The 26311-nt window shown below is 49.4% G+C and overlaps 1 protein-coding gene and 1 long non-coding RNA gene across 5 annotated transcripts in view; one reads left to right on the plus strand and one right to left on the minus strand.

The window, feature by feature from the left end:
* The window catches only part of ADPRM (ADP-ribose/CDP-alcohol diphosphatase, manganese dependent), a 139051-nt gene that overhangs the window by 47901 nt on the left and 64839 nt on the right, over window positions 1-26311 (minus strand). Inside the window, exon 4 of one of the 4 annotated variants that reach the window (XM_059147339.1) lies at window positions 15953-16004. The exons of 2 other annotated variants lie outside the window; for them this stretch is intronic. In XM_059147339.1, coding sequence (XP_059003322.1) covers window positions 15953-16004 — 52 coding nt within the window. Of the gene's footprint in view, window positions 1-15952; window positions 16005-21312; window positions 21919-26311 lie in introns of those variants that run through there. One more of the 4 variants, XM_059147347.1, reaches the window with a different exon arrangement.
* LOC131815591 (uncharacterized) lies at window positions 2461-16359 on the plus strand. The gene is made up of 4 exons (XR_009347795.1): window positions 2461-3055; window positions 9065-13648; window positions 14304-14349; window positions 15999-16359. It is a non-coding gene; the product is annotated as an uncharacterized LOC131815591 (long non-coding RNA).

A 26311-nucleotide genomic window follows, 5' to 3' on the forward strand; every position in this document is an offset into this window, starting at 1 on the left:
ACCAGGCAAGGGATTCCCGAAATTGCCAGGAAACCCCTCCAGAAGCAAGCGGGAGGGCAAGGAATGGAGTCTCCCTCCCAGCCCTCAGAAAGAACCCACCCTGATCTCACCAAGATCTCAGACTTCTGGCCACCGTTTCTGGGGCTGGAGCTCCCAGTTTGGGGTTCTCTGTCGGAGCAGCCCCAGGAATGCCACAAGGTGATTCCCCACAGTGGCTGCTCCCCGCTGATGAGGGGAGAGGTCAGGAAAGCTCTGTGTGGGAGAAGAAGGGGCTGGAGTCCTTGTTCCAACTGAGACTCCCAAGCTGTGCCGTGTCCAGTCAACTGAGGGTTCCTGCTCGCCACCTGCCCCTGGCCTGGGCTCTCCCTGGCACTCTCTGTGTCCCCTCGGCCAGCCACGCCCTGCCGGCTCCTCCTGTCCCCACCCCCTTTTCCAGTGGTCCCACTCCAGGGCTCTGGTCTCACCTGGCTTTCCACCCCCCACCCCCGCGTCTATCCCAGCTGTGTAAACATCAGAGGGCCTCATGCGCAGGAAATGGGGCACTGGGAAACAGGAGCAGGAAGGACCATGGGCTGGGGGGCAGCAGGGTTCTTCCGGGGCCCACGTTCACCCCACGGAAGAACGGCCACACGGTGCAAGGAGAGAAGGCAGGCTGCAGAACTGCGTGTGCAATGTGGCCCGTTTCCAGAAGACAGGAAAGGGGTACTTGTGGCTCTGGAGGATGAGAGCCAAGTGGGTGGTGAGGAGCTCTGGATCCGAAGTTGTGAGTGGTTTGGATTTCGTTCCTTTTGCTGGTGAATGTGTCGGAGTTTCTTCAGCTGGAAGCGTGTGCACACACGTGTGTGTGTGTGTGTGTGTGTGTGTGTGCATGTGCATGTGAAAATAGTAGAAATAAAAAGGAGGCCTAGTACCCAAAGAACACGTGTTTTTCTGGGATGCAGAGTGGGGTCCGGGCCGAGTGAGGCTGGGCTAGCTTCTCTTGGACCTGTCCTCTGACGTCGGAGGGGAGTGCGGTGACCAACCACTCCGAGTTTCCCAGTCAGATTGTTCACAGCACTCTGCAAAGGCACTGGGGAGCCCGCTGGCAGTCAGGCCTGGACACGTCCTGCCACCCTCCCCCCAGCACTACACAGCCACTGTGGGGCCACGGCTGTCCACCATCAAAGCAGGTGGCAGGGGATGGAGGGGGAGGGGGGGTGTCAGCTTCTCCAGCACTGGCAGGTGCTCCTGTATCGATAGCTAACTGCTTCGGAGGATATACCCAGGAAAGGAAGCCAACACTGTCTGGGAGACTGGCCTCGGCTGCTTCTCACTTGGCAATGTTCCAGAATGGCTCCTTGGCTTGACTCAAGTCTCTGGGTATTTCAGATCCTGAAGTCTATAACACATGGGCACCTGGGTGACTCAGTCCATGGAGCATCCGACTCTTGGTTTTGGCTCAGGTCATGATCTCAGGATCATGGGATCGAGTCCTTCATCGGGATCTGCGCTGAGCATGGAGTCTGATTGAGAATTCTCCCTCTCCCTCCCCCCTCCCCCCACTCACATGCTCTCTCTCTCTCTCTCAAACAAATAAGTAAAACCTATTACACATAATGCTCTCACCCATTCTGGCCTCTATTTTGCACTAGGAAACAAAGTTGGAGCCACTTGTTTATTCTCACCTACCTGGAAAGGTGAAAGAGTGGAAACTGCTCCTCTCACTTGTGTGGGGAAACCGAGTCCCAGAGAGGCTCGGTGCGCAGGTCAAGATCCCACAGCGAACTGGGGACATAGCCTGTGAGTGGCCACAGGGACAAGACCACCGTGTTATACATAAGCCCTCAGGGATGTGAGCAGAGTCCCTGAGACACGAGGCAGACGTCAAGGCCGAGGGTCTGGAAAAGAGCAGAGAACCAGGTAGACCTTCCTTGACTTGTGCCTGAAGTAAGTAGGCTGTCGGTCCACGCCCAGTCCTCCGCAGCCAGAGGCCAGAGCGCCAACCCCCCTTCTCCCCGGGTCTGTCTTCTCAGATACTTTAATCTCTGGGGTGAGCCTCCCCGTGCAGGAAACTGGGTCCCCGGGACTTCAGAGTGCAGAAATCCGTAGGACCCCACCGGCCCCAGCTGCCTGTTCAGTCTCTAACATTGACCAATTCTCATGGCACAATCTCAAAACCTATTTATGTCAACAATCTCCCTTCCCTATCCTTTACTTAAAAACCTCCCTTCTGCACCAGGAAGAGCTGGGCAGAGCAGTGAGGGGGACGAAAACCCCACCCCAGCCCAGGAGATGGAGAAACCTGCAGGGACGTGCCCAGGACTCGGGAGTCCGAGGACAAGGCACCAGACCGCCCCTCGATGGCACCGAAAATCCCTTGGGGGGGCGCCCGACTCCTCCCCTGCCACGTCGTAACTAAGTGGGCCCAGCCATGACCAGTCCCATTACCAGCGATGTCAGGCTGTTTGGGTCGACCATTCCTGAGTCATGAAGCAGTTAAGGAACACCCTGCCCCAGGGCCGCAGGGCTCATAAGGGCAGACCCACGTGGACTTCCTTGTGTATCCAGACAGCCTGACGGCTCCCTCGTTCGCTCACACCCAGCCACGAGCCAGCCAGCGAGGGCAGCGGGAGGCAGAACCACAGCCCGCCCATGCAAATCAGCCCTGGGAGTGCAGCGGGGCTCCTCCTGCAGCTCCCGGGCAATGCTCCTGGGGAGGCGATGGGCAAGATGCAACCCCGGGCGCTGTGCCTTCCTCCTTGTCCTGGCCCTCCTGCTCGACGCGGTGGGTCTGGTCCTTCTGCTGCTGGGTATCTTCGCCTCCCTCGACTACTGGGACTTTTTGGTCTACACAGGGGCGCTGATCCTGGCTTTCAGCCTCGTGTTCTGGATCAGCTGGTACTCCTTCAACATCGAGGAACCTCTTGAGAAACTGAGCTTGTAGTTTGGCCGTGGCAGAGGAGGAGGGACACGGGCTCTACGGGCTACCTCAACGGCTACCTGACTCTGTACCTGGGCTGTCGGAGGCGCGGGGACACGCTGCCACTCCCACACGGAGCGCCCCAGCGGGGACGAGGTGAGTGCCCCGAGGCCCGCCCGGTGGAGTGGGGGTTCTGTCCATCTGGGTTTCGGCTGCACCTGTGCTGGCCACAGGTGTCCCCTCCCCGGGGGCCCTTCAAACTTATGGAGACTAGAAAGAGGGTCTCCACGGCCCCCTCCACGTCCAATATGCCAGGAGTTGTCCTGCCAGGCAGAACGGGAAGTTGCCCGTTCTGCTCAGAACGTGGGGAGAAAGGAGCCCATCCTGATTCTCTGTTGGCAAGAATCCAGCTCGGGAGTGAGGGGGAAGACTTGAGCCCTGGGAGAGGATGGACAGCTCCCCGATGGTTGGCTGTGCCCTTGCGAGGAGGGAGGTCGTGCAGGCGAGGCTGTGGCGGAGAACCGTCCAGAGCAGCCCTTCTCCCTTGCTTCCTCCCTGTACCTGCGGAGGGGACGTGCACCACAAAGGGGGACCTGCCTCCACATCCCCTCCCAGTGCCACCTGACCCCTCCTCGCACACAATGCACGCCACCACCCCCCTCCTCAGCACCCCAGCCATGGCCGGCCTAGGAGTCAAAAGACCATGAAGTCAGGAGACCATGGCGGACCTTTCCCTCGGCCCGCTGCCCCTCCCAGCCAGGCCAGCAGCTTGGTTGACTGCATGCACCAGCTTGGTTGACACAGATAATTGTAAGATTTTTCACAGGGACATGAAGCTCCCAGGATAGAGCTGATCTGGGCCCCACAGCCCTGCATTATGAGCAGCTCTCCCCAGGAGACTGAGACAGGAGCCCCGCAGGGGCTGACGATTGTCATCTCCTCCCCCCTCCCCCATGGTGGCCAGGAACCTGGCAGAGCCGGGCACTCCCTTTCCAGCACTGGCTGAGAGGATAAAGGTCATGGCTGGGTTGGAAGGAGGAGGTAGTGATCCCCGTGTCTCTTCTGGGGGATTCCATCTGACCCTTGGAATGAAGAGATCGGAGCAGCAGTTCGACGAGGTTTCTGGAGGTGGGGGGTAAAATCTGGTCCCGGCTGATGAAAGGAAAGGCGATGAGAAGTCTGAGGGCCTGGGTCCTGCTCCAAGTGGCACCACTGGTTCACTGGGTGACACTGGCCAGATTGCAACCTGCTCCAAGCCTCAGTCTTCTCATCTGTAAAACAGGGATAATAGTACCTGCCTTTGTTGTTGCCATGGCCAAAAAAGAGGGAATGGCAGGAGAAGGCTCTTGGCACACCATGTGGTTTTTACAAAGGTCACGTGTCCTTACCAAACAGATAATAGAGGATGCGTAAACTGACCCAGAGTCCCCACTGAGAGTACTTGGTACTTGGTGCACCTGAAACTGGTGGTGAAGGCTTATACCTCAAATCAAGAAGGAACCCCTAATTTATTGGCTCATTCCAAAGGCACATCAGGCACCAGGCAAGGCACTAGGGATGCGGTGAAGGGTAAGGTGCACAGGTCTCTATCTTCAAGGGATTTCCCGTCTAGTGAGACACAGAGAGTAATCAAATAGTCTCACTCATGGAGGCACGAGAAGAATCAGGTGAGGACTAGGAAGAAGAGGACCATCACTTCCTGGGAACAGTCAACTGAGAAGCTGACCCAGAAAGTGGAGTCTTTCAGGAAGAGGCAATGGCTTGAGCAAAGGTCCTGGGGCAGGACAGTAAGAAGACAGAACAGTAAGAAGTTATTAAAGAGACCTAAGCAAGGGTGGGAGCTTACCAAGGTTCTGGATCTATGTTTCCAAAAGACTACTCTGGCCATGGCACGGATGATGGTGATGATAAGATGATGGTCACGAGGGTGATGATGACCAGGTCAAGCTCGGGGAGCTAAGCCACTTACCCAAACAACAGGGGGTCCCTCGTGTGAGGCTTCTTGGCCTTTATATCCTTCTCATTGAATAGAAAGAAGTTCAATAGCCCAATGGCGATGAGCGTGGGCCAAGACCCAGACTGGTTTGAATCCAGCTTTGTTCCTTGCTAACTATGCATCACGGAGTGAGCTACCTCCCATCCCCATGCCCTACTTTCCAAACCTGTAAAATGGAGATGGTACTAATGACCATCTACTTCACCTACTTCAGAGATGATGATCAGATTAACTCCTACCTCGTAAAGATGTTGCACAGATCAAGTGGGTTAATGTGTGTACGGAATCCAAGACTGACAATTAAATGAGACAAGGGACACTCCACCGACACTCTCTCATGGTGCAGGTGGTTGGCGCCTTACAGAGGGGTAAGACTTTCCTCCAAGACAGATACCCTTAAAGCGTTATGATCACATCTTAATACAGGGTAGGGCATTAAAAATTTTCAGTAGGTGTGAGAGAAAGGAGGCTCCCCCCAGAACCCAGCGTTTTGTCCAGGATCAAGGGGGGCTTCAGAAGCTCGAGATCCACTGTCTTCTCTGTTAAATACAGTCATGCAAATGTCACTTTCATCTTTCTAGTTCCCAAACTCCATGTTCAATGGGACCCTCAGAGCCAGCCTCCCTGGGTCCCTCTGTCTCCTGCAATGCCTGAGTCTGACCCAGAGTAACAAATCAGTGTGGGCCGGGACCTACCCACCTTTTGGGGGGGGGGCTCCCCACCACCTCCAGATGACCTTGGGCAAGTCACCTTACTTCTCTGTAGAGCAGGAGATTTGGTCTCCTTGGAAGGTTCTAGCCAGGCTCTGGGAAGGGCCCCTCAGCAGCTGGGGTGGGAGATGGCAAGCAGGTAGGAATCCAGCAGCCCTACCCACCCCACGACACACACATACCCTCCCAGAATAGTGGGGTTTCCCGCAGTTTGGTCATCTGAACTTTCACGGAAGGCTTCCTGTGAACATGACTTCTGATCCTCACCTGTATTTCTGAAAATGACTCATCTCCATCCCCTTACATTTTATGACCTTTGGCCTGGGCATATCTCCAACCACATCTATGATTTGTGGGCAGCTTTAACTGGCTCTGCCAGTTCTCCCATTCTCGGAGCGGAGTCAAAAGAAAGAGCATGGACCACCACCCCCCCGCCCTTAATTCAGGGCCTGATCCTATCCTTCCAAGCTCATCCTTCATTCTCAGGACGGTGAGTTTGCTAGAACACCCCCGCCCCTCCCCAAGCTAAGTGGGTAGCATCCCTGGCACGAGGTCAGGTACAGAACTTGGGTCAGGCCCCTCCCCAGGAGTTTCAGAATGAGTGCCTTGTGTACCAAGCAAGACAACCCACCACCTGATTTTATCGCTCGGTCACTATATTTTCGCAAGATCTGTTTGCTCTTTGTTCCCCCTGTGGGGCCTTTCTTGTAGATAGAGATAAGCCTCCAGGCAAAGTCAGGTGAGGACTCTGATCCTTTTACTAGAGGGTGTCTGGCTACAGCCCCCTCCCAAACACACACATGCACGCACACACACACACACACACACACACATCCTCACACTTGTCACACCCCTACCAGAAATACACACTCACAGAAACACACACCCATTCACCCCTTCTGCAGCGACCAAAGTCCCAAAGGCAGAGAAGGCTCACACCCCCCAGCCCAGGAAAGTGAAACCTGTTTCTCACCATTGACTTTCTCCCCACGTGCAGACATCCCCTGTGCCCACAGAGGGGCTGGTGGGGTTAGCAGGTCAGCTCAGGGTGAGCACGCCAGCTCGGCTGAGCCAGGCCACGTGCAGATGCAGTGCTGGGGCTGTGTGGAGGGCCCAGCATTTCTCGAATCCCTAGAGGAACGTTTAATCTAGAGGGAGCGATAAAGCAAGTACACAACACTCCGGGAAAGTACACGGAAAATGTGCGCTGGAGATAAGCGCCGTCTCGCACTGGGCTCTCAGGGCCCAGTGGAGGAAGAAGAGATCCTACTGATGGGGAGGGGAGGGGGGCCGTGTGTGGCTTCAGACATCTGGCCTGGGTCCCGAAGTGCAGGAAGGAACGTGACAGGCAGAGATGGCACTTGGGGAGAGCGGGAGGGAAGGACTGACAAAAGAAAACAGACGAAAGAATATTCCAGAAAGAGCAGGCGGGCACCTGCGACTGGGCCGGGGGGTGTTCACCAGCGGACACTGGAAGCAAGATGAGCACTGAGATGTTTGGAAATCGCGGAGGAGACTTCGGGGACTGCAGAGGGACGCGGTTGGGCTCTGCCTGTGGTAGCAGGTGTGGGGGTGGGGCAGGCCGGGAGACCATTCGGGAAGCTCAGCAGGCGGGTAGGGAGACAGGGACAGGGACAGGAACCGAGGGCCATGGAAAGCAGAGGAGACAGAGACAGCACAAGCGGATGGTCCCTCCTGGTCTCCTGCAGTCGAGAGAGTTGTCAGAGGTTTGAGAGAGCCCTGCCATGAGTGCCGGGGAGGGGGTGAGGGAGGTCGGGGGTCAGCACAGGTTTGCACACATGCAGGGGTTGAAGCAGACTGTCCAGTTGGCGTGGAATGTGCAGATTTTAAACTCAGAAGGGAGATCAGGGATGGAGTTGGAGGCAGGGGTGGGAGACGGAGTGTGGCTGGGACTGTACAGACTGTGGCGGCAGAGGAAAGGGGAGGAAAACAGGGCGTGGGGGAGTGGGGACCAGAAGGAGATGAGGAGGACCGGAGCCCAAGCTTCTCTGAAGGAGGCACCACACGGGACCCCACTCCCCCACCAACAGCACCACCGAAAGCATCAGGATTATTATCAATTGATACTGATTATCAATTATTATCAATGATTAATCCCCCTTATAGATGAGGATATCAATGGCCACAGAGTCTAAGTAACTTGTCCAACATAATGGACACGCAGGGGGGGCACGCAGATTGTGAAACAGGGTCTACCTGCCCATATGGTCCATACACTTTCCACCAGGTTGGGGAGGGCACACGCCAGCTTCCAGCCAAATCTGGCCCTTCTCCCTCTTTGTAAGCTGAGCTGCCCTGCAATACAGCCAGGCACAGTCACTCGTGTGCCGCGACGACAGAGCCCAGTCATTCCAGCAAAGGCCATATAGCCTGCAACACCTAGTCTTTCCTCTCCAGCATCTTACAGAATGGCCTGCTGACCTCTGACCTGGCCATGGTTACTTCCCACAGGAGCCAAACTCAGAACCCCGAGCCATGCCCGTTTTGGGGGGAGCGGGAGAAGGAAGGCGGGTTGGGAAGCCCACAGAGTAGTTCCCAGTAGTAATAAGAGAGTGACACCTTGCCAGTGACAGGAAGAATGAAGGATGACAGGTTGCCAAGAGTAGGACACTGACCATGGAATGCCTGAGACCCGTCAAGATGGCTTTGGCCTGAGGAGAGTTGATTGGACTTGGCCATGAGCTTTTGCCACTACATGGTGGGGACAAAATGGGACCAGTGGCGGCTGAGATGTTCGAAGGGACCAGCGCAGATCCATCTTCAGTGTATCTGGGGCAGATATGACAGGAGTAAGGCTGTGCTGGCCTCCCTGGCCGGCAGTAAGATTTCTCTCAGAGATGGGGATCCAGAACATCGAGCAGGATGGTAAGGGGAGGCGAGGAGTCAGAGGAGATGGAGTCTGTCCACTCCAGGTGGACGTGGGGGTGGACATCCGGAGCCCCGGGACAGCTGTTAGCTCTGCCTGCAGGGAAGGGTGAGGAGAGGGATGAGTGTCTCGGAATTTACCGGCCAATCACTGATGCGATGCTCACGCCTCAGGGATTCAAGGGCCCATTTCACAGATGGAGCAAACTGAGTCTCAGAGCAGTTCACAACTAGCCCCAAAAGACAGCGCTATCAAGAGATAGGGCTAGGGGCGCCTGGGTGGCTCGGTGGGTTGAGCCTCTGCCTTTGGCTCTGGTCATGATCTCGGGGTCCTGGGATCAAGCCCCGCTTCGGGCTCTCTGCTCTGCGGGGAGCCTGCTTCCCCCTCTCTCTGCCTGCCTCTCTGCCTACTTGTGATCTCTGTCAAATAAATTTAAAAAAGAGAGAGAGAGAGAGAGGGAGAGGGCTAGAATTCACACCGAAGTCCCATGGGCTCCAAGCACCGCATACAGGTCTTAAATGCCATATTCAAATCTCGGGCTGACCCATTCCATCCTCATTTATTCATCGCAGATCCCGTTGGATGGAGGAGCATCAAAGCGGGAAGATGCCTCTCTAGGCCACACATCCTTTCCTCGTATCCAGGAGGAAGCAGAGGCCGTGAGGCAGAGGCTTCCAAAACACCCGCTAGGATGCCCACGAGTGGCAGGAAGGCCGGGCTTCTGGAAGGTTCCGGTCTCCGTCAAGGGCCCAGCGCCCCTGCACCAACCCTGCACCATTCCAGCTGCTCTAGGACAGCCTGAGAAGTCCTTGCCCTGGGCATTCTGACAGAAGCAAGCTTGTCGGGGGCTTCGATGCCCCGAGAAGTCCCGTCCCCTGCTGCTCCTCTTGTCAATGTCCCATTAAAGACTAACAGTCGGGGAAGTCCAAAGGGGGTCTCCTGCAGGCACGCACCACAGTGTGTTATTGTTGCTTTCCCTCTCCGGCTCTGGGGACAGGCCATGCGAGTCCCTGCAGGGCTCTGTCTCACCCATCTCTCGGTGCAGTCTGGAGTGCCCAAGGGGCGTACTGCAACATGCTAGTTGCAAAAGCAAAGCACAGGGGAAGCCGTGGGCCGGCCGCTGCCCTCCTCGGGGCCGGACACTATTTATGATTCGTGCGGCCCCGCCCGTTTGCACGGCCACACTGCCGGCGGCTCCTATCGAGCTTTTAGTCAATGGAAGCCCTCCTCCGGGTGGTTTTCTGGACGTGAGTGAGCTCCTGTGTGCTGTCCACGTGTTATGCACTTCTTGATCCCATGAGCGGGACCCTATGTTTATCTTAGCTCGACTGCATCCAGTCAGACGCAGCCCAGCCCTGGTTACCTGTGACGGTCACCTTTCAGCTTGCTTCCAGAGGCTAAGCAGACGTGCCTGCACTTGTCCCCAGTGCTTGGCCTGCCTCGATAACTTATATTTCCCCTGGTCTAATTTTGTACTTTTTATTTATATTTAACCTAAAAAAAAAAAAAAAAAAGTTTAAGTGTTCTCTATAAGCTGCCTCAGATGTTCTGGGGTGCTAGGTAATTCTCTAGATATAGAAATAGATTTGGCCTCTGGCCTCACCATGACACGACGTATTTCTGAACCTACATGGTCTCTAGGAATTCTCAAAGTCCCAGTCTTACAGCATCCTTGTCTCAAGAGCTGAACCTGCTTTCGTGCAAGTCCTGGAACTCAATGCTGGGCACAGCACCTTCTTGAAAGGACCACACAGAGACCAGTGGATGGAGACAAGACGGAGCCTATGCTGACACCATGGAATCTTCCGGAAGTTTCCTGCTCAGCCTCCATCCCGGCCTCTCAGAGCTTAGGCTGGGCTCAGAAACTGGACAGACATCATGGACAAACATTCCAGATAAGCCATAAAGAAGGAAGATCCCCCTCCTACTCCAGAAGGCTTCTTGACCACCCGCACGTGTAATACTATTGACTTTTCCGAACTGGACACCTCTTGGCGGTTCCAACACTGTGAGGAAACCTTCCTCTTCCTTGAGGCGTGAACATTAGTATAGAAAGAAGGGTCCCATGTTACTGATGTGGGACAGGAGCCCTGGCGTCCAGGGGTCTGGACTGCCAGTCAGGCCCTCTTCCCCCTCCGTAAACCTCTGACTGGCTTCCCCAGAGCCCTGCTGAGCCTTGGGCAGGGCAAGCAAGCAAGCAGGCAAGCCAGCTGGGCAGTGGCCGGAGGAGGTGAGACACACTCGTGTGAGCGTGAGTCATGAGCCATTACGCCTGGGGCCTCGACGTGACTGTGCTGCGTGCCCAGGAATGTGATCCCGACCTCCCAGGCCTCCATCCTGCTCCATGTCTCCTCAGATGCCAGAGCCATGAGCTCTGAGTGCCCATCCCGCAGGGCAAGGCTGGGCAGAGAGGGAGGAGGAAGCAGGAGGAGCCGAGTTTTAGTGGGCGGGGCCACCTGGAGCTGGGCTCATCTTCCCAAAAGTTCTCCTGCAGGGCTCTCCAGAACCATCTCCGTGGCCCCTCCTCCTGTCTGTCCCCTGAAGGCAGCTGGGCTTTTTCCATGACCTGGACTCAGTTGGCTCAGCTGCCGATGGGCTGAGTGACCTTCTAGGTCATCCTCACCTGTGAGGCCGTAATGATAATGACATCCTAGTCACAAGGATCAAAGGAGATGCGGCACTGGCCTTTGGAGAATCCCACATCCTCCCGAATGGGCATATACCTTTGAGAGCCTCACTTCTCCTTGGTAGAAATCAAGACGCAGAGCTGTCCATTTTAGACTCCTGATGATTCGAGAACCTTAGACAAACAGCCTCAGCCTGGTAACAGATGCTGATTATAAGTGTGCTGGCTCCTTCTGCAGCAACCTCTGTTTGTTCTTGAGAAAAACCCGTCGTAAGACAGCTGAGGCAAGGTTGGGGGAGAGCCAGGGAAGACGGGAGGCCGTGTGTGATGTTGGGGACCATGTCTTATCACTTGGAAGCATCCGGTGTAGACTTGGGTTGTGTGAGTAGAGCCCCACAGGCTTAGCAGCTTGGATGCACCTTGGGCCTCAGGCTGCTCCCCAAATACAAGCACCCAGGTGACAAGCATCTCTGTGTCTTTGCTTCCTTGCTGCTCCTCCTTCTCCAAGCCGACTGCTCCCATGTTAGCACTAGCCATTAGGCGGCCATTTTCCTCTTCACCAGCTTCCATTCCAGCCCAAGGCCTAGGGCAGAGGCCCTCTGGAGGGCGTACCCAGGGTCACGTGCTCAGCACCCACAGCCTCAGCCCGACGTCCTCTCATCCCGACCCCGCCTTTCTGGCCAGCCTTCCTGGCCCCCATCCATATCAGACTCGGGGCCCCAGTTCCCAAGAGCACATCTACCTCCCTGACAAGAGCCCACCAGCGTCTGAGCTCTGGTCCCTGCTCATTGCCTCTCGTGGTCTGGGACGCCAGGCCCACGTCTCCACGGCCACCTGGGATGACAATGACACAGCCATTCTCCAAGTGCAGCCCTGGGACTAGTAGTATCCGCATCGCCTGGGAAATTGTGAGAAGAGCAAAGTGTCCGGCCCTGGTTGGGGGACCACCTCATCCCAGTTCACCTGCCTCGAGCCAGGGGTTCCTGTTCCAGACCTACAGAGTGAGAGCAACCACGTTCCCCAAGCCCTCCCAGGGGGATTCTGATGCACCTGTGCTCAAGTCTGAGAACTGTCACTGGGAAGATCCCTGATGCTGAACTGGGAACCTGGAGGCTTCCCTGCAGTTGTCCCCAGTTGTTCCCATCTCCTCCATCTCCCATGGGTACTGGAGAGCAGACCTTGCCCCATCACACAGTGTCCTGGCCCCAGGCTGTGCCAGCCCCAGGCAGCTCTATCAGCTGTGGGGAACTTCGTGTCCTGGTCAGCCCATCCTGTCCCCAGTCACCTATGACTAGTGTCCCTTACTAGCCAGGGGGATGGACTGGTTGTTCCTCTGGCCTCGCACCCATTTTGGTTTTCAAGAGACTCAAGTTCCCCATGGCTCAGGAAGAAAGTCGAGTGGGGGAGGCTGCGGGGTGCTGGTGTAGGAACAAAGGAGGGAGGAGGCAGGAGAAGAGTCCAGGGGAAGAGGGGAGAGGCCTGGAGGGAGTGAGACAGTGGGAGAAAGGCTGGGGTGAGGAAGGGTGACAGGAAAGAAGAGCCATGGAAGAGAGAGCAAGTCGGGGGAGAGCATTTCTCAAAGTGGGGTCCTGGGACCCCCGGCGGCAGCAGCACCTGAGACCTGCTTTGACATTGGGTCTCACCCCAGACCTTCTGAACCAGGAACTCTGGGGATTGGGCCCATTTTGTCTGCGTTGCAAAAAGTCCTCCCTGGGACTCTGATGCAAACCGCAACTGGAGTCCCGCTGGGCTGAACGGCTGTATTCTGTGAAGCCTCTGGATCCTGGGTTTTTTCCAGTGTTTTTGAATATCTGCCTCGGGCATAGCAGCCTGGGAAAAAAGATCAGGGTCTCCCTCGGGCGACTCACACACATACCAAATCTTGCTCTTGACCTACTAACTCCCTGAAAGGGCAGGGACTGTCTCCCCCAACCCCTGTCCTCCATCACTCCCCGTACACCACTGGAACCCCCAGTCTCTGGCAGCTCTACACCAGGCAGCCTTTTCCCAGAAGGTCTGTGGGCTTGGAAAGAACCCCAAGGAGCCTCTGATCTGTTCCTTCTCAACCTACTCAACATCAAGACCCTTCTTTATTATTAAATCCACCCCCCCTCATCTCTCTTGTCTTCAAATCTGCTGTCTGCCAAGGAGACTGATCATTAAGGAATAATTAATTCATTTCCCCATGATTTATTAATCAAACACATTCACAACTGGGCATGCAAAAAGCAGAAAACAGATGTATTATGATTTCCATTAGAGTTTTGAGACATTTAAAAACACTCCATTACAACTGCCAGGAGCCCCTAGGGACCTGGGGAGGGACAAATGCAGCCAGAGTTTGCAGACCTCAAGTGCCTGTGTGGACAAAAGGTAGAACGAGAAGAGTAAAGTGGTTTTGAGTCTCCTGCCAGTCTCCCCCCATACTCAGCCCACTTTGTCCCTTCCACAAACTGCGCATTACCCCCTCTTTCTGGGGGTCTCCAAAGGACATCTGCTGGACTCACAAATAAGGCCAGTACAAAACCAGGTGAGGTCTGGGAGCAGGGTACCTACTCATCTGCCCTGTCCTGTACCCCGACTTTCCCAGCATGACTGGCCTTCCCACACCAGACCTCCACCTCCTGCAAACACTGGAGGTGGTCCTGACTCTTCACCATGAAACGGGACACCAGGCCAACAGTGGTCCCTGACAGAGTGGGGGTGGGCAGGCCGCTGTTCCCTTCTGTCACAGCAAGATCAAAGCCAAGCTGTTTGGGCCACAGGGCAGTGCAAGGTCCTAGAAAAGGGGTTTCTCTCAGTTCCATCTACGGAGCCCTGCTCAGAGGCAGATTCATGGGACAGTGGGGCTGGAGGCAGAGGGAGGGAAGCACCCCCTTCTCCCTGGATGTCAAAGGTTTGCTAGTGCTTCCCTGGGTGGGCGTGGCTCCCTCGTTGCCTGGGACACTTGTCAACCCAGGCATCATGTGGCAGGGGAGAGAAGGAGCCAGGTGCCAGACCTGGGGAGCCACGGGGGGGGTGGGGGTGGGGGGCCGCTGCCCTAAACAAGGAATTCTTTAAAACTTCTCTTGCTCTTTAAAATTTGTACAAAGTTGTCTTTTGCTTCACAATACGTTTGTGCTCAGTCACCACGTTTTAAAATGTCCCTGAGTCTTCAAATAAAACTGGTTTCATTTTACCTGCAGGTTTACTGCACGATGGTATGGACCCCAAGAGGGTCGCGCGGCACAGGTGAGAAGCAATTCCCTCCCCAGAGGCTCCTCAGCCCTATTGCACATGGATCTGTGCCAAGTTCAATGGGCAGGTAGCCAGGCGGGTCCAGCCATGCCTAGCACCTGCGCTCACGATCAGGAAGTACCTCTCTTGCCCCAGCCCCACATTTCCACGTGAGAAAGCCCAGTTCCCAGCACGTGAAACCGATTCACCCAAGGCCACACAGGCCATCACTAACACAGCCTTGAAGGGGATCTACGTTTTCTGACTCCTGACCCACTACTCCTGCTGCCGCCTCCATCCTCCCTCCTCTCCTGGTGACGCAGGGTGCTGCTGCGGACACGGGGACTCTCTCAAGCACAGCTCAGAGAAACTTCCTGAGCTCCTCCTAGAGAATGGGACTATTAGGGCCAGGAGTATGCACTCCAGAGGGCTGTTTGAGACGCATGCTGGGTGACATACATCAGGGGCTTTGGAAAGGTAGAAACCTATGACAAGAGAGGGGTTGCTCTTGATCCCGTGCTGGGAAGGCTTGGGTATAGCTTTGCTCACTCAGTCCTGTCCTTTCTCTCGCCCTGTGCGCAGTGCTGGGAGGCTGATTCCAATGGTGACGGCAAACCTGGTCCCTCCATGCCCCAATGGAAGGCATCAATCGGGGTCACGTAATTATGCCGCTGGGCATGTCACGGCCCCGAGACCCGGACTGCAGGGGCCATGGAAACTGGCTCCCGAGGGGAAATCCATTTATCATCCCCTATCATTTACAGTTGGTCTAAGCCAATTGGCAGGGGCCAACTATTCAGCCATGACAATGGACAGACGCCTATAAATCACAGCCCCCTCCACGCCCTGGGCCACAAGTGGTTCAAACCGAAAAGAATCTTGCTAATCAACACTTGCTAATCAACGTGGTTCTACCTTAAACCTATAATACTAGTATTGCCACCATGCCTCATTCCTAAATTTCTCTTGGCTTCCTTGACTCAGTGAAAGTCTGTGCCTTTTATGGGTCAGCTTTTCAAATGGGTTTGAACATGCCCTGCTTCCCCATAAACCAAGGCAGCTTGCAAAGAGACCTCAAAGGAGGCCTGGGATGGAATCAGAGTGTGAAAGCAAGAAAGGGTCAGCGTAGCAGAGGATTGCTTGGAACCTGCCCTTAAGTGCTTCAAGCCTGAACCCAACAAGCTAGCCCCATGGCCTGAGGTTGTACACTTGTTAGTTACCTTATCCATAAATAGACCCTAGTCTGTATTATAAATAGCTTTACACTTGAAGGGGTTCTGAATGTGCTGTACTACAGCAGATGGGAGGGGGTGGAGAGGGGGGAGGGAGCAAAGGAACCAGATCATAAACCCAGAGCCCTGCCCTCCCTCCACCGTAAACACACTTCCAATTCCCTGAATCTTGGAGGTCTGGTAAGAGTCACCCAAGAGACATCGACACATGCTATCCTATCAATGGGGGCTTTTATCTGGAGTGTAGTCCAGGACTTAGAATAATAGGAAACACCACCATCTGGGGAATCCCCACAAAGTAGAAAGCTTACAGCTGATTTGGCCCTCACGCAAAGTGAAATGAAGTTTCCCCTCATTATTGCAAATACACAAACACACACACTCACCTGCGGTCCCTCTCCCCTTGGTGGTGGCTCTCTATCCATCTTTCAGACTCAGCTGAGGGAGAAAGAGCTTTGGATTAGCTGTCAGACCTGCGACTCAGCGCCAAATGATGGTATCACCAAGTCTCTCGTGGGAGCTGGAACTTCATCTGTAAAGTGGGATCTTATCACCCTCAAATGAGATAATACATATGATAGTAATTAACATTAGGGGCGCTTGGGTGGCTCAGTGGGCTAAAACCTCTGCCTTCTGCTCAGGTCATGATCTCAGGGACCTGGGATCGAGCCCCATGTCGGGCTCTCTGCTCAGCAGGGAGCCTGCCTCCCCCTCTCTCTCTGCCTGCCTCTCTGCCTACTTGTGATCTCTGTCAAATAAATAAAATCTTTAAAAAAAAATTGTTCACCAGATGCTAGCACTTTACATGGTTTAACCTCTTACTGAACAATGCTATCAACCAACTTGACTTAATTGGCATTTATGGAACATTTCACCCAATGGCAATGGGATATACTTTCTTCTCAAGGGAACCCAGAACATTTACCAAGACAAACCATATTCTGGGCCATAAAACGAGTGTCAATACATCTTAAATCATTCAAATCATACAAAGCATATTCTCTCACCACAATAGAATTCAGTTAGGAACTAATTACAGAAAGATAGCTAGAAAAATCTCCCAAATATTTGGGAAGTTTTTCAAGTAGTTCATCATTCAAAGGAGAAATGAGAACATATTTTGAATTGGATAAAAATTATACATAACATGTCCAAACGTGTGAGATTCAAGTAAAGAAGTGCTTAGAAGGAAAGTATCATTTTAAATTCTTGTATTAGAAAAGGAGTTCTCAAATTAACAACCTAAACTTCCATCTTTAAAAAAACCAACAAAATAAATGCAAATCAAGCCGAATGGTAGAAAACATAAAGATCAGAGTAGGAATCAATGAAATAGTACAGTTAATTAAAAAAGAGAAGAGAGAGAGAGAAGAAAGCAAGGAAATCAAAAGCTACTTATTTGATAAATAAAATTCATAAACCTCTTGGCAGACAGATCAGGAAAAAAGAGACACAATTATCAATGTCCTAAGTGAGGAGAGTGACATGATTAGATTTTATGGATATTTTAAAAATACTAAACGAATAATATAAACAACTTTATGCCAGTAAGTTGGATAGACAGAATGAAATGGACAAATTTCCTGAAAGACACAAACTATAAATGCATACTCAATGAAAAAATCAATAGCCGTATATCTATTAAAGAAATTGAATATGTAATTAAAAACCTTCAGAGAGAGAACATTTCTCCACATTGAAAACTATAAAACACTGCTGAGAGAAATTAGATAAAGCCTAAGTAAATGGAAAGATACACTTTATCCACGGGTCAAAGATCTATTATTCTTTTTTTTTAATTATTTTATTTATTTATTTGACAGACAGAGATTACAAGTAAGCAGAGAGAGAGGAGGAAGCAGGCTCCCCGCCGAGCAGAGAGCCCGATGTGGGGCTCGATCCCAGGACGCTGGGATCATGACCTGAGCCGAAGGCAGAGGCTTTAACCCACTGAGCCACCCAGGCGCCCCAAGATCTATTATTCTTAAGATGTCAGTTTCCCCCAAATTGACCTATAGAGTTAAACAACCCTAGAAAAAATCCCAACACACTATTCTTTTAATGGACAAATTCATTTTAGTATTCACATGGAAATGGAAAGGACTTATTAGCATTACCTGATTTCATGACCTGTTACAAAGCTAGAATAATCAAGGTCATATGCTGTTGGCATCAAATAAGATAATTTGATCGACATAACAGTATAGAGTCCAAAAATAGGTCCAACAATTTTTAAATTTTTTAAATTTTATTTATTTATCATAATTATTATTATTATTTTTAAAGGCACAAAGACAGTTCAGTCAGGAAAGTCTCATCATTTCAACAAGTCATGTTGGAATAACCAGAGAGTCACATGCAAAAAATGTTCCATATCTAGCACTTTATACAAAGAATTACTCAAAATAGATCACAGACATAAATGGGATACCAAAAACAAGAAGACTTCTTAAAAAAAAAAAAAAAAAAAAAAGCTTGAAATCAGGTAACGTGATGCCCCCTGTTTTATTTTTGTTTTTCAACATTTCCTTAGCGATTCGAGGTCTCTTCTGATTCCACACAAATTTTTGGAAGAATACCGGTGGAAGTTTGATCGGAATAGCATTAAAAGTATAGATTGCTCTAGGCAGTATAGACATTTTAACAATGTTTATTCTTCCGATCCAAGAGCATGGAATGGTATTCCATCTTTTTGTGTCTTCTTCAATTTCTTTTATGAGTGTTCTGTAGTTCCTCGAGTACAGATCCTTTAACTCTTTGGTTAGGTTTATTCCCAGGTATCTTAAGGTTCTTGGTGCCATAGTAAATGGAATCGATTCTCTAATTTCCCTTTCTGTATTTTCATTATTAGTGTATAAGAAAGCCACTGATTTCTGTACATTGACTTTGTATCCTGCTATGTTGCTGAATTGTTGTATGAGTTCTAGTAGTTTGGGGGTGGAGTCTTTTGGGTTTTCCATATAAAGAATCATGTCATCTGCAAAAAGAGAGAGTTTGACTTCTTCATTACCAATTTGGATACCTTTTATTTCTCTTTGTTGTCTGATTGCTGTTGCTAGGACTTCTAATACTATGTTGAACAAGAGTGGTGAGAGTGGGCATCCTTGTCTTGTTCCTGATCTCAACGGGAAGGCTGCAAGCTTTTTCCCATTGAGGATGATATTTGCTGTGGGTCTTTCATAGATAGATTTGATGAAGTTCAGGAATGTTCCCTCTATCCCTATACTTTGAAACGTTTTAATAAGGAACGGATGCTGGATTTTGTCAAATGCTTTTTCTGCATCAATTCAGAGGACCATGTGGTTCTTCTCTCTTCTCTTATTAATTTGTTGTATCACATTGATTGATTTGCGAATGTTGAACCATCCTTGTAGCCCAGGGATGAACCCCGAATCGCTAAGGAAATGTTGAAAAACAAAAATAAACGGGGGGCATCACATTACCTGATTTCAAGCTTTACTACAAAGCTGTGATCACCAAGAAAGCATGGTACTGGCATAAAAACAGACACATAGACCAGTGGAACAGAGTAGAGAGCCCAGATATGGACCCTCAACTCTATGGTCAAATAATCTTCGACAAAACAGGAAAAAATATACAGTGGTAAAAAGACAGTCTCTTCAATAAATGGTGCTGGGAAAACTGGGCAGCTATATGTAGAAGAATGAAACTGGACCATTCTCTTACACCGTACACAAAGATAAACTCAAAATGGATAAAAGACCTCAATGTGAGACAGGAATCCATCAGAATGCTAGAGGAGAACATAGACAGTAATCTCTTTGATATCAGCCACAGCAACTTCTTTCAAGATATGTCTCCAAAGGCAAAGGAAACAAAAGCAAAAATGAACTTTTGGGACTTCATCAAAATCAAAAGCTTCTGCACAGCCAAGGAAACAGTCAAGAAAACAAAGAGGCAACCCATGGAATGGGAGAAGATATTTGCAAATGACAGTACAGACAAAAGGTTGATATCCAGGATCTATAGAAAACTCCTCAAACTCAACACACACAAAACAGACAATCATATCAAAAAATGGGCAGAAGATATGAACAGATACTTCTCCAATGAAGACATACAAATGGCTATCAGACACATGAAAAAATGTTCATCATCACTACCCATCAGGGAGATTCAAATTAAAACCACATTGAGATATCATCTTACACCAGTTAGCATGGCCAAAATTAGCAAGGCAGGAAACAACATGTGTTGGAGGGGATGTGGAGAAAGGGGAACCCTCTTCCACTGTTGGTGGGAATGCAAGTTGGTGCAGCCTCTTTGGAGAACAGTGTGGAGATTCCTCAAGAAATAAAAAATAGAACTTCCCTATGACCCTGCAATTGCACTACTGGGTATTTACCCCAAAGATACAGATGTAGTGAAAAGAAGGGCCATCTGTACCCCAATGTTTATAGCAGCAATGGCCACGGTCACCAAACTGTGGAAAGAACCAAGATGCCCTTCAACAGACGAATGGATAAGGAAGATGTGGTCCATATACACTATGGAGTATTATGCCTCCATCAGAAAGGACGAATACCCAACTTTTGTAGCAACATGGACGGGACTGGAAGAGATTATGCTGAGTGAAATAAGTCAAGCAGAGAGAGTCAATTATCATATGGTTTCACTTATTTGTGGAGCATAACAAATAGCATGAAGGACATGGGGAGATAGAGAGGAGAAGGGAGTTGGGGGAAATTGGAAAGGGAGGTGAATCATGAAAGACTATGGGCTCTGAAAAACAATCTGAGGGTTTTGAAGGGGCAGGGGGTGGGAGGTTGGGGTACCAGGTAGTGGGTATTAGAGAGGGCATGGATTGCATGGAGCACTGGGTGTGGTACAAAAATAATGAATACTGTTATGCTGAAAATAAATAAAAAATAAATTTAAAAAATGGAAAATAAATAAATAAATACATAAATTTTTTTAAAAAGGAGAAAATCTTTGTGAACTTGGGGGAGACAAAAAGTTGCAAGTTGTCAGAAATATCAAAAGAAAAAAACCTAAGGAATTTGACTTCTTAAAAATTAAAAATGTGTGTTCTGCAAAAGACACTGTTAAGAGAATTAGAAAACTTTCCAAATAACATATCACATAAAGGACCTGTATCTAAAATAAATAAAATATTCTCAGGAGTGTATGGGTGGCCCAGTCAGTAAGCATCTGACTCTTGATTTCGGCTCAGATCATGATCTTGGTGTTGTAAGATCAAGCCCTGCATCGGGCTCTGTCCTCAACGTGGAGTCTGTATGTCCCTCTCCTATTCCTCCCCTGTTTCATACTTTCTCTCTCTCAAATAAACAAATAAAATCTCTAAAAAATAAAATTATAAAATACTCTCCAAACTTAACAAGAAGCAAGCGAACAATACAAAATGGGCAAAAGACACTTTAGCGAAGAGGAAGGCAAAAAAGCATGTGAAAAGATGCTCAACATTATTTACCCATTAATAGGTAAATCAAACCCACAACGAAATATCCTTATACATGTTTTAGGATAACTAAAACGCAAAATACTGATTTGCCATGTGTTGGCAAGGATGTGAACTCACTGGTGTTCTCCTGCATTGCTGATGGGAATGTAAAATAAAATGGTACAGTCACTCTGGGCAAGAGCTCAGCACCTTCTTACCTTGAACAAACACCTCCCTAATGATTGGATGATTGAGCCGTTCCAGCCCTGGCTGTTTACCCAAGAGAAAACAAAGTATACATCCAGACAAAGACTGGCACACAGATGTTTGTAGCAGCTTTATTTACAATGGCCAAAAATTGGAAACAACTCAAATATCCATCAACACTTCAACAGGTGAATAGATACACAAATTGCTGTGTGTCCATACATACTCAGCAATAAAACAGAATGAATTATTGATACAGGCAACAAAGAGGAGACAGCTCTGAATAATACTGCTGAGTGAGAGAACTCAGGTGTAAAAGAGCACACAGTACACATTGTATCATTCTCTCTCTATAAAACTCAAGAAGTGGAGGCTATGCTATAGTAACAGAAAGCAGATCCCTGGAGGGAGGTGGGAGGGAGGAGTTGGACAGGGAGAGACAGATTTCAAAATTTAGCGTAGGGATTAAGGAATTACCTCCCTATTTTACTCCCAATTCCAGACTCCATAGCCGATGTTGCCAACTGAATGTGATGCCTTCCTGCACATCTGGGCATGCATGACGCCCATCACTTTGTCCCACGTCCTTCTCCTTGGGTCTTCCATCATACAGCTGAGCACCTGGGTCTGTCTATGCTCTTGGCACGCTCCTCATCCTCCGTGCAAAAAGGTCAAATGGCTCAGACACCTACCCACATCCAGCTTGGGTGATTTGAGAAGGGTCTGGGAAATTTACCACATTTACCATGTAAATGATATTTGCATGAAATATAATGTAAATGTAAATATCATTTATAACATGATATTTAAGATTTGTTTAAAAATGATCCAGCACAAAAAAAAGGGGGCTGGAGGGGGACAGGATACATGAAACAAGATTGATGAAATGTTGGCAGTTGTTGGAGCTGGATGACAGAGCTTCATTCTACAATTGTCTCTATTTTATGTATGTTCGAAAATTATCTCCATAAAAAGATGTGTGGGGAAGCTTCTCCAGCACAGCTAGGGAAGTACAGACCACACTCAAGGATACCTGGGAAGAGCAATGTCTTAGTTACTAGACACCTACTTTTATACTTTTGCACCTCCTCTAATCAAAAAGTTCTTATTTGAATAATTCTCAATGATCCACTCATTCTGTCTAAATGTCTACCCTTCTATCCACCTATCTACCTATCTACCTATCTTACCCATCTACATCTATTTATCATCTACCTATCCATCTACCTATCTATCCAATCCATCCATCCATCCATCCATCCATCCATCTAGCTATCTTACTGACGTTTTATGTATCTGTCCATCCACATGTCCATCCACCCACCTATCTTCTTATCTATCATCTCTCACTCTTGAATCAATGGAATCAGAACCCCCAAGGGAGGGGCCTGAACATATTTTAAGGAACCCGGGTGACTTTAATGTGCAGCCAGGACTGAGAACCATCAGTAAGGGAAAGTTTCTGAGGGCTTCTGAGGGTAAACCTCAGGTCAATCTTTTTTTTTTTAATAAACCAGGCTGCTTTTGCATGTCTGTGGGAGCACAGACTATACAAAAAGAGGCCTGAGTGGCAGTAAGAACCACCACCATTTATGAAGTACCTCATATGTGCCACTGGCAGGTTCCCTTATGCACATAAACTCCTATCACCTAACAGCTGTCTTATGGAGAAATTACAGCTGGAAGAGAAGAGGTAACTCACGCAGGGCCAAATGGCTTCTGAGTAACTGAGCTGGGATTCAACCCCAAGCATCCAAGTCTTTCTGCTCCAACAGAAAAATTAAGAGGTCTGTGGCTCTTGAACAATCTTTCCTCCTCAGCCCATCCTGTTTCTTCATCTCCCCGTCTCGCCTGGATATTTAATTTCCTCACTCTTGTGACCTACATTTCAGCTGAAGCAACATCTTCCCTGCCTCTCTAAGCTTCCCCCATTTCTGCCTGTAGGTGTTCAAAACCAGCTGCAGAATGGTAGCATTCTCCTGCCAACAGCCGCTTTGTGTATATCTATAAAAATCTGTCCTAGAAATGTTTTTCCTGTATTTAAAAAACATGTTCACTGCATTCCATATGTCGTTTATAGCCTTACATTTGGTCAGGTTTCAGAGTGGTGTGACAACAAATGGGCAGAGCTAAGTAACCAAAATTAATTCCAAAATTACATTAAGTTCCTGATGGCAAGTTTCATGTGTAAGATGTACAGTAACTACGACATAAGGGGAAGGGCAGAGGCATCTACGTTGTGAGAAGGTCTTCACATTCTATGAGAAGCAGCGCAATACTGGTTCTATGTATGCTGAGAGCAGGGAAACCCGGTATCTCCATTGTAATCCCTAGAGCAACCATTTGAAATACAACTTAAAAAAAAAAGATCGAGTCAAAAACACAAAAGAAAAATTGAAGTGGCATTTGAAGAAGTCAGGAAAGTGGAAACCAGGGAACAATTTTTTTTTTTTCAGGGAACAAATTTTTAAAAGAGATAGGGAAAACATATAATCAAATGGTAGACCTAAGCCCAATATATAAACAAAAAGGTATTGTACCAATAGATTTGTCTTTAATTATCTAATTATGTGTTATCCACAAGAAACTCACTTTGAATATGATACTGGTATGTTAAAAGTAAATGGATGGGAAAAGATACCACATGCAAACCTTCCCTCCCAAAAGCTGCAGTGGCTATATATATATATTATAAAGTTATATTAAATTAAAACAAGCAGACTTCAGAGCAAAGAATTTCACCAGGGATGAAGAGAGATGTTACATAATTATTTAAGGGTCAATTCACCAGAAGGCAGAGCAATCATAAATATATATGTACCTAATAACAGAGCTTCAAAATATACAAAGCAATAACTTACAGAATGGAAAGGAGAAAGAGAGTACATTCAGAATTTGTTAGGAGACTTCACCTCCTCTCTCAGTAATTAAAAGAACGAGTAGGGAGAAATTCAGCAAGGCGTCAACCATAAAATTGAAACTTTCTGTCAGCTCAGAACTGGTAGAATGGAACAACCATAAACCAACGGAATCTAATTAACATTGATAGCGTGCCCCACCCCACAATGGCAGAACAGACATTCTTTTCAAGTGCTCGTGGAACACTCACGAAGACAGACCCTATGCTGGGTCATAAAACAAATCTTAACAAATTCAAATGAGCTGAAACCATACAGTGTATGTTCTCTGATCATAATGGAACTAAACATAATGGAACCAAATCAAGACCAGTGTCTTGCTTTGGTCCATGCTCCATGCTCTGACGCTGCGGGGGGGGGGGGGGGGGTGAGCGCTCAGCAGCTATCAACACCCCTTGTTACCCCTGGTCTACAGTTTGCTCACCTTGACACCCTGCCCATCTTTTCACTTGTTTCCAGGTGAAACATGCCTTTCATATCCGAGGCAACCCTACAGGGACCCTCACTCTGAGAAGGAACACTCAGGGTGGCTGAAATCATGTGAGACGGGGGATAGAAGCAAATTGGGGGAATAGGGAGGGTGGGAGCCAGGATACTTGGGACCCCCAAACAGAAAAGTGTGAGTCCCCCCAGGGAGCTGTAAAAATATACAGATGCCCCAGCCCCCACCTCAGGCATTATGGGATCCAAGCATTAGAATGTATTAGAAGCTCTCTAAGGTGATTTTTTAAAATTTTATTAACATAAAATGTATTATTTGCTTCAGGGGTCAGGTCTGTGAATCAATCATCAGTCTTACATAATTCACAGCACCCCCCATAGCATATCTTTTTTTTTTTTTTTAAGATTTTACTTATTTATTTGTCAGAGAGAGCGAGCACAGGCAGATAGAGAGGCAGGCAGAGGCAGAGGGAGAAGGAGGATCCCTGCTGAGCAAGGAGCCCGATGTGGGGCTTGATCCCAGGACGCCGGGATCATGACCTGAGCCGAAGGCAGCCGCTTAACCAACTGAGCCACCCAGGCATCCTTCCCCATAGCATTTCAATGTGCAATCTGGGTTAAGAAGCTTCCCTAGGTCAGGGGTCTGCAAACTTTTTCCATAAAAGGCCAGATATTGAACATTTTAGGTTTTGTAGGCCATGCAAGATCTCTGTCATTTCTCTGACTCCTTTCCCTCCTCCCTCACCTTCTTCTCCTTCTTCTATGAACCTTTAAAAATGTGCAAACCAGGGAGCCTGGGTGGCTTAGTGGGTTAAGCCTCTGCCTTCGGCTCAGGTCATGGTCCCGGGGTCCTGGGATCAAGCCCCGCATTGGGCTCCCTGCTCATCAGGGAGCCTGCTTCCCCTTCTCTCTCTCTGCCTTCCTCTCTGCCTACTTGTGATCTCTGTCTGTCAAATAAAAAAATAAAATCTTTTTTTAAAAAAATGTACAAACCATTCCTAGCCTATGGGCAATACAAAGCCAGGCAACAGGTTGGACTTGCCCACAGGCTGTCCTTTGCTGATCCCCCTCTAGGTCAACAACTCTCCAATATTAGTCGTTGGACCAGAAATGAGAAGACTCTGTGGCGTGTGGGCAAACCAGCTCTCGTAAAGCAAAACAAAACCCTCATTTGTGGCATTTGCTGGTTTCTGCGGTATAAACGGACCCACCAAGCCCCATACCAAACACCAATGTGATGTCCCTGAACCAGAGTTGAGAGGTGGTGCACAGTTGGCTCCCACAAGCCGGGCTCAGGCAGCTCCAACACATCGCTCTACGGGAATCATCTGGGAGGCTGCTCATTAGCAAAGCAGCTCTGGAAACCTTGTGCTACCAAGTACGGGAGCCACTGCCCTTGGTTCTACGAGGAAACAATTGGATGATCCGTGCACTCCACAAACGACTGCACAAGGCATGAGCTCCCCGTGGGGAACCCAAAGGTGAATGACACACGTCCCCACCCCCAGGGACATCGGACCATGATAAGTGGGTGCAGGAGCTGTAACATGAGTCTGGGAGATAGCTGCTGGGAAATATTACTCATGACATGGAATTATGACAAAAAGATGACTGCATGACCATTTAATGCCATGCTGGAGGGTTTTCTGTAAAACCCTCTGAAGGGTCATGTGACCCTCTTGGGAAATGTATCTTTGTTGGACAAATTCGTCATTAGAGCCTAGCCATAAAATTAGGAGTCAACAGGTATAAGACTG

The sequence above is a fragment of the Mustela lutreola genome, chromosome 15 (genome assembly GCF_030435805.1).
Source record: "Mustela lutreola isolate mMusLut2 chromosome 15, mMusLut2.pri, whole genome shotgun sequence".
Lineage (NCBI taxonomy): Eukaryota > Metazoa > Chordata > Mammalia > Carnivora > Mustelidae > Mustela > Mustela lutreola.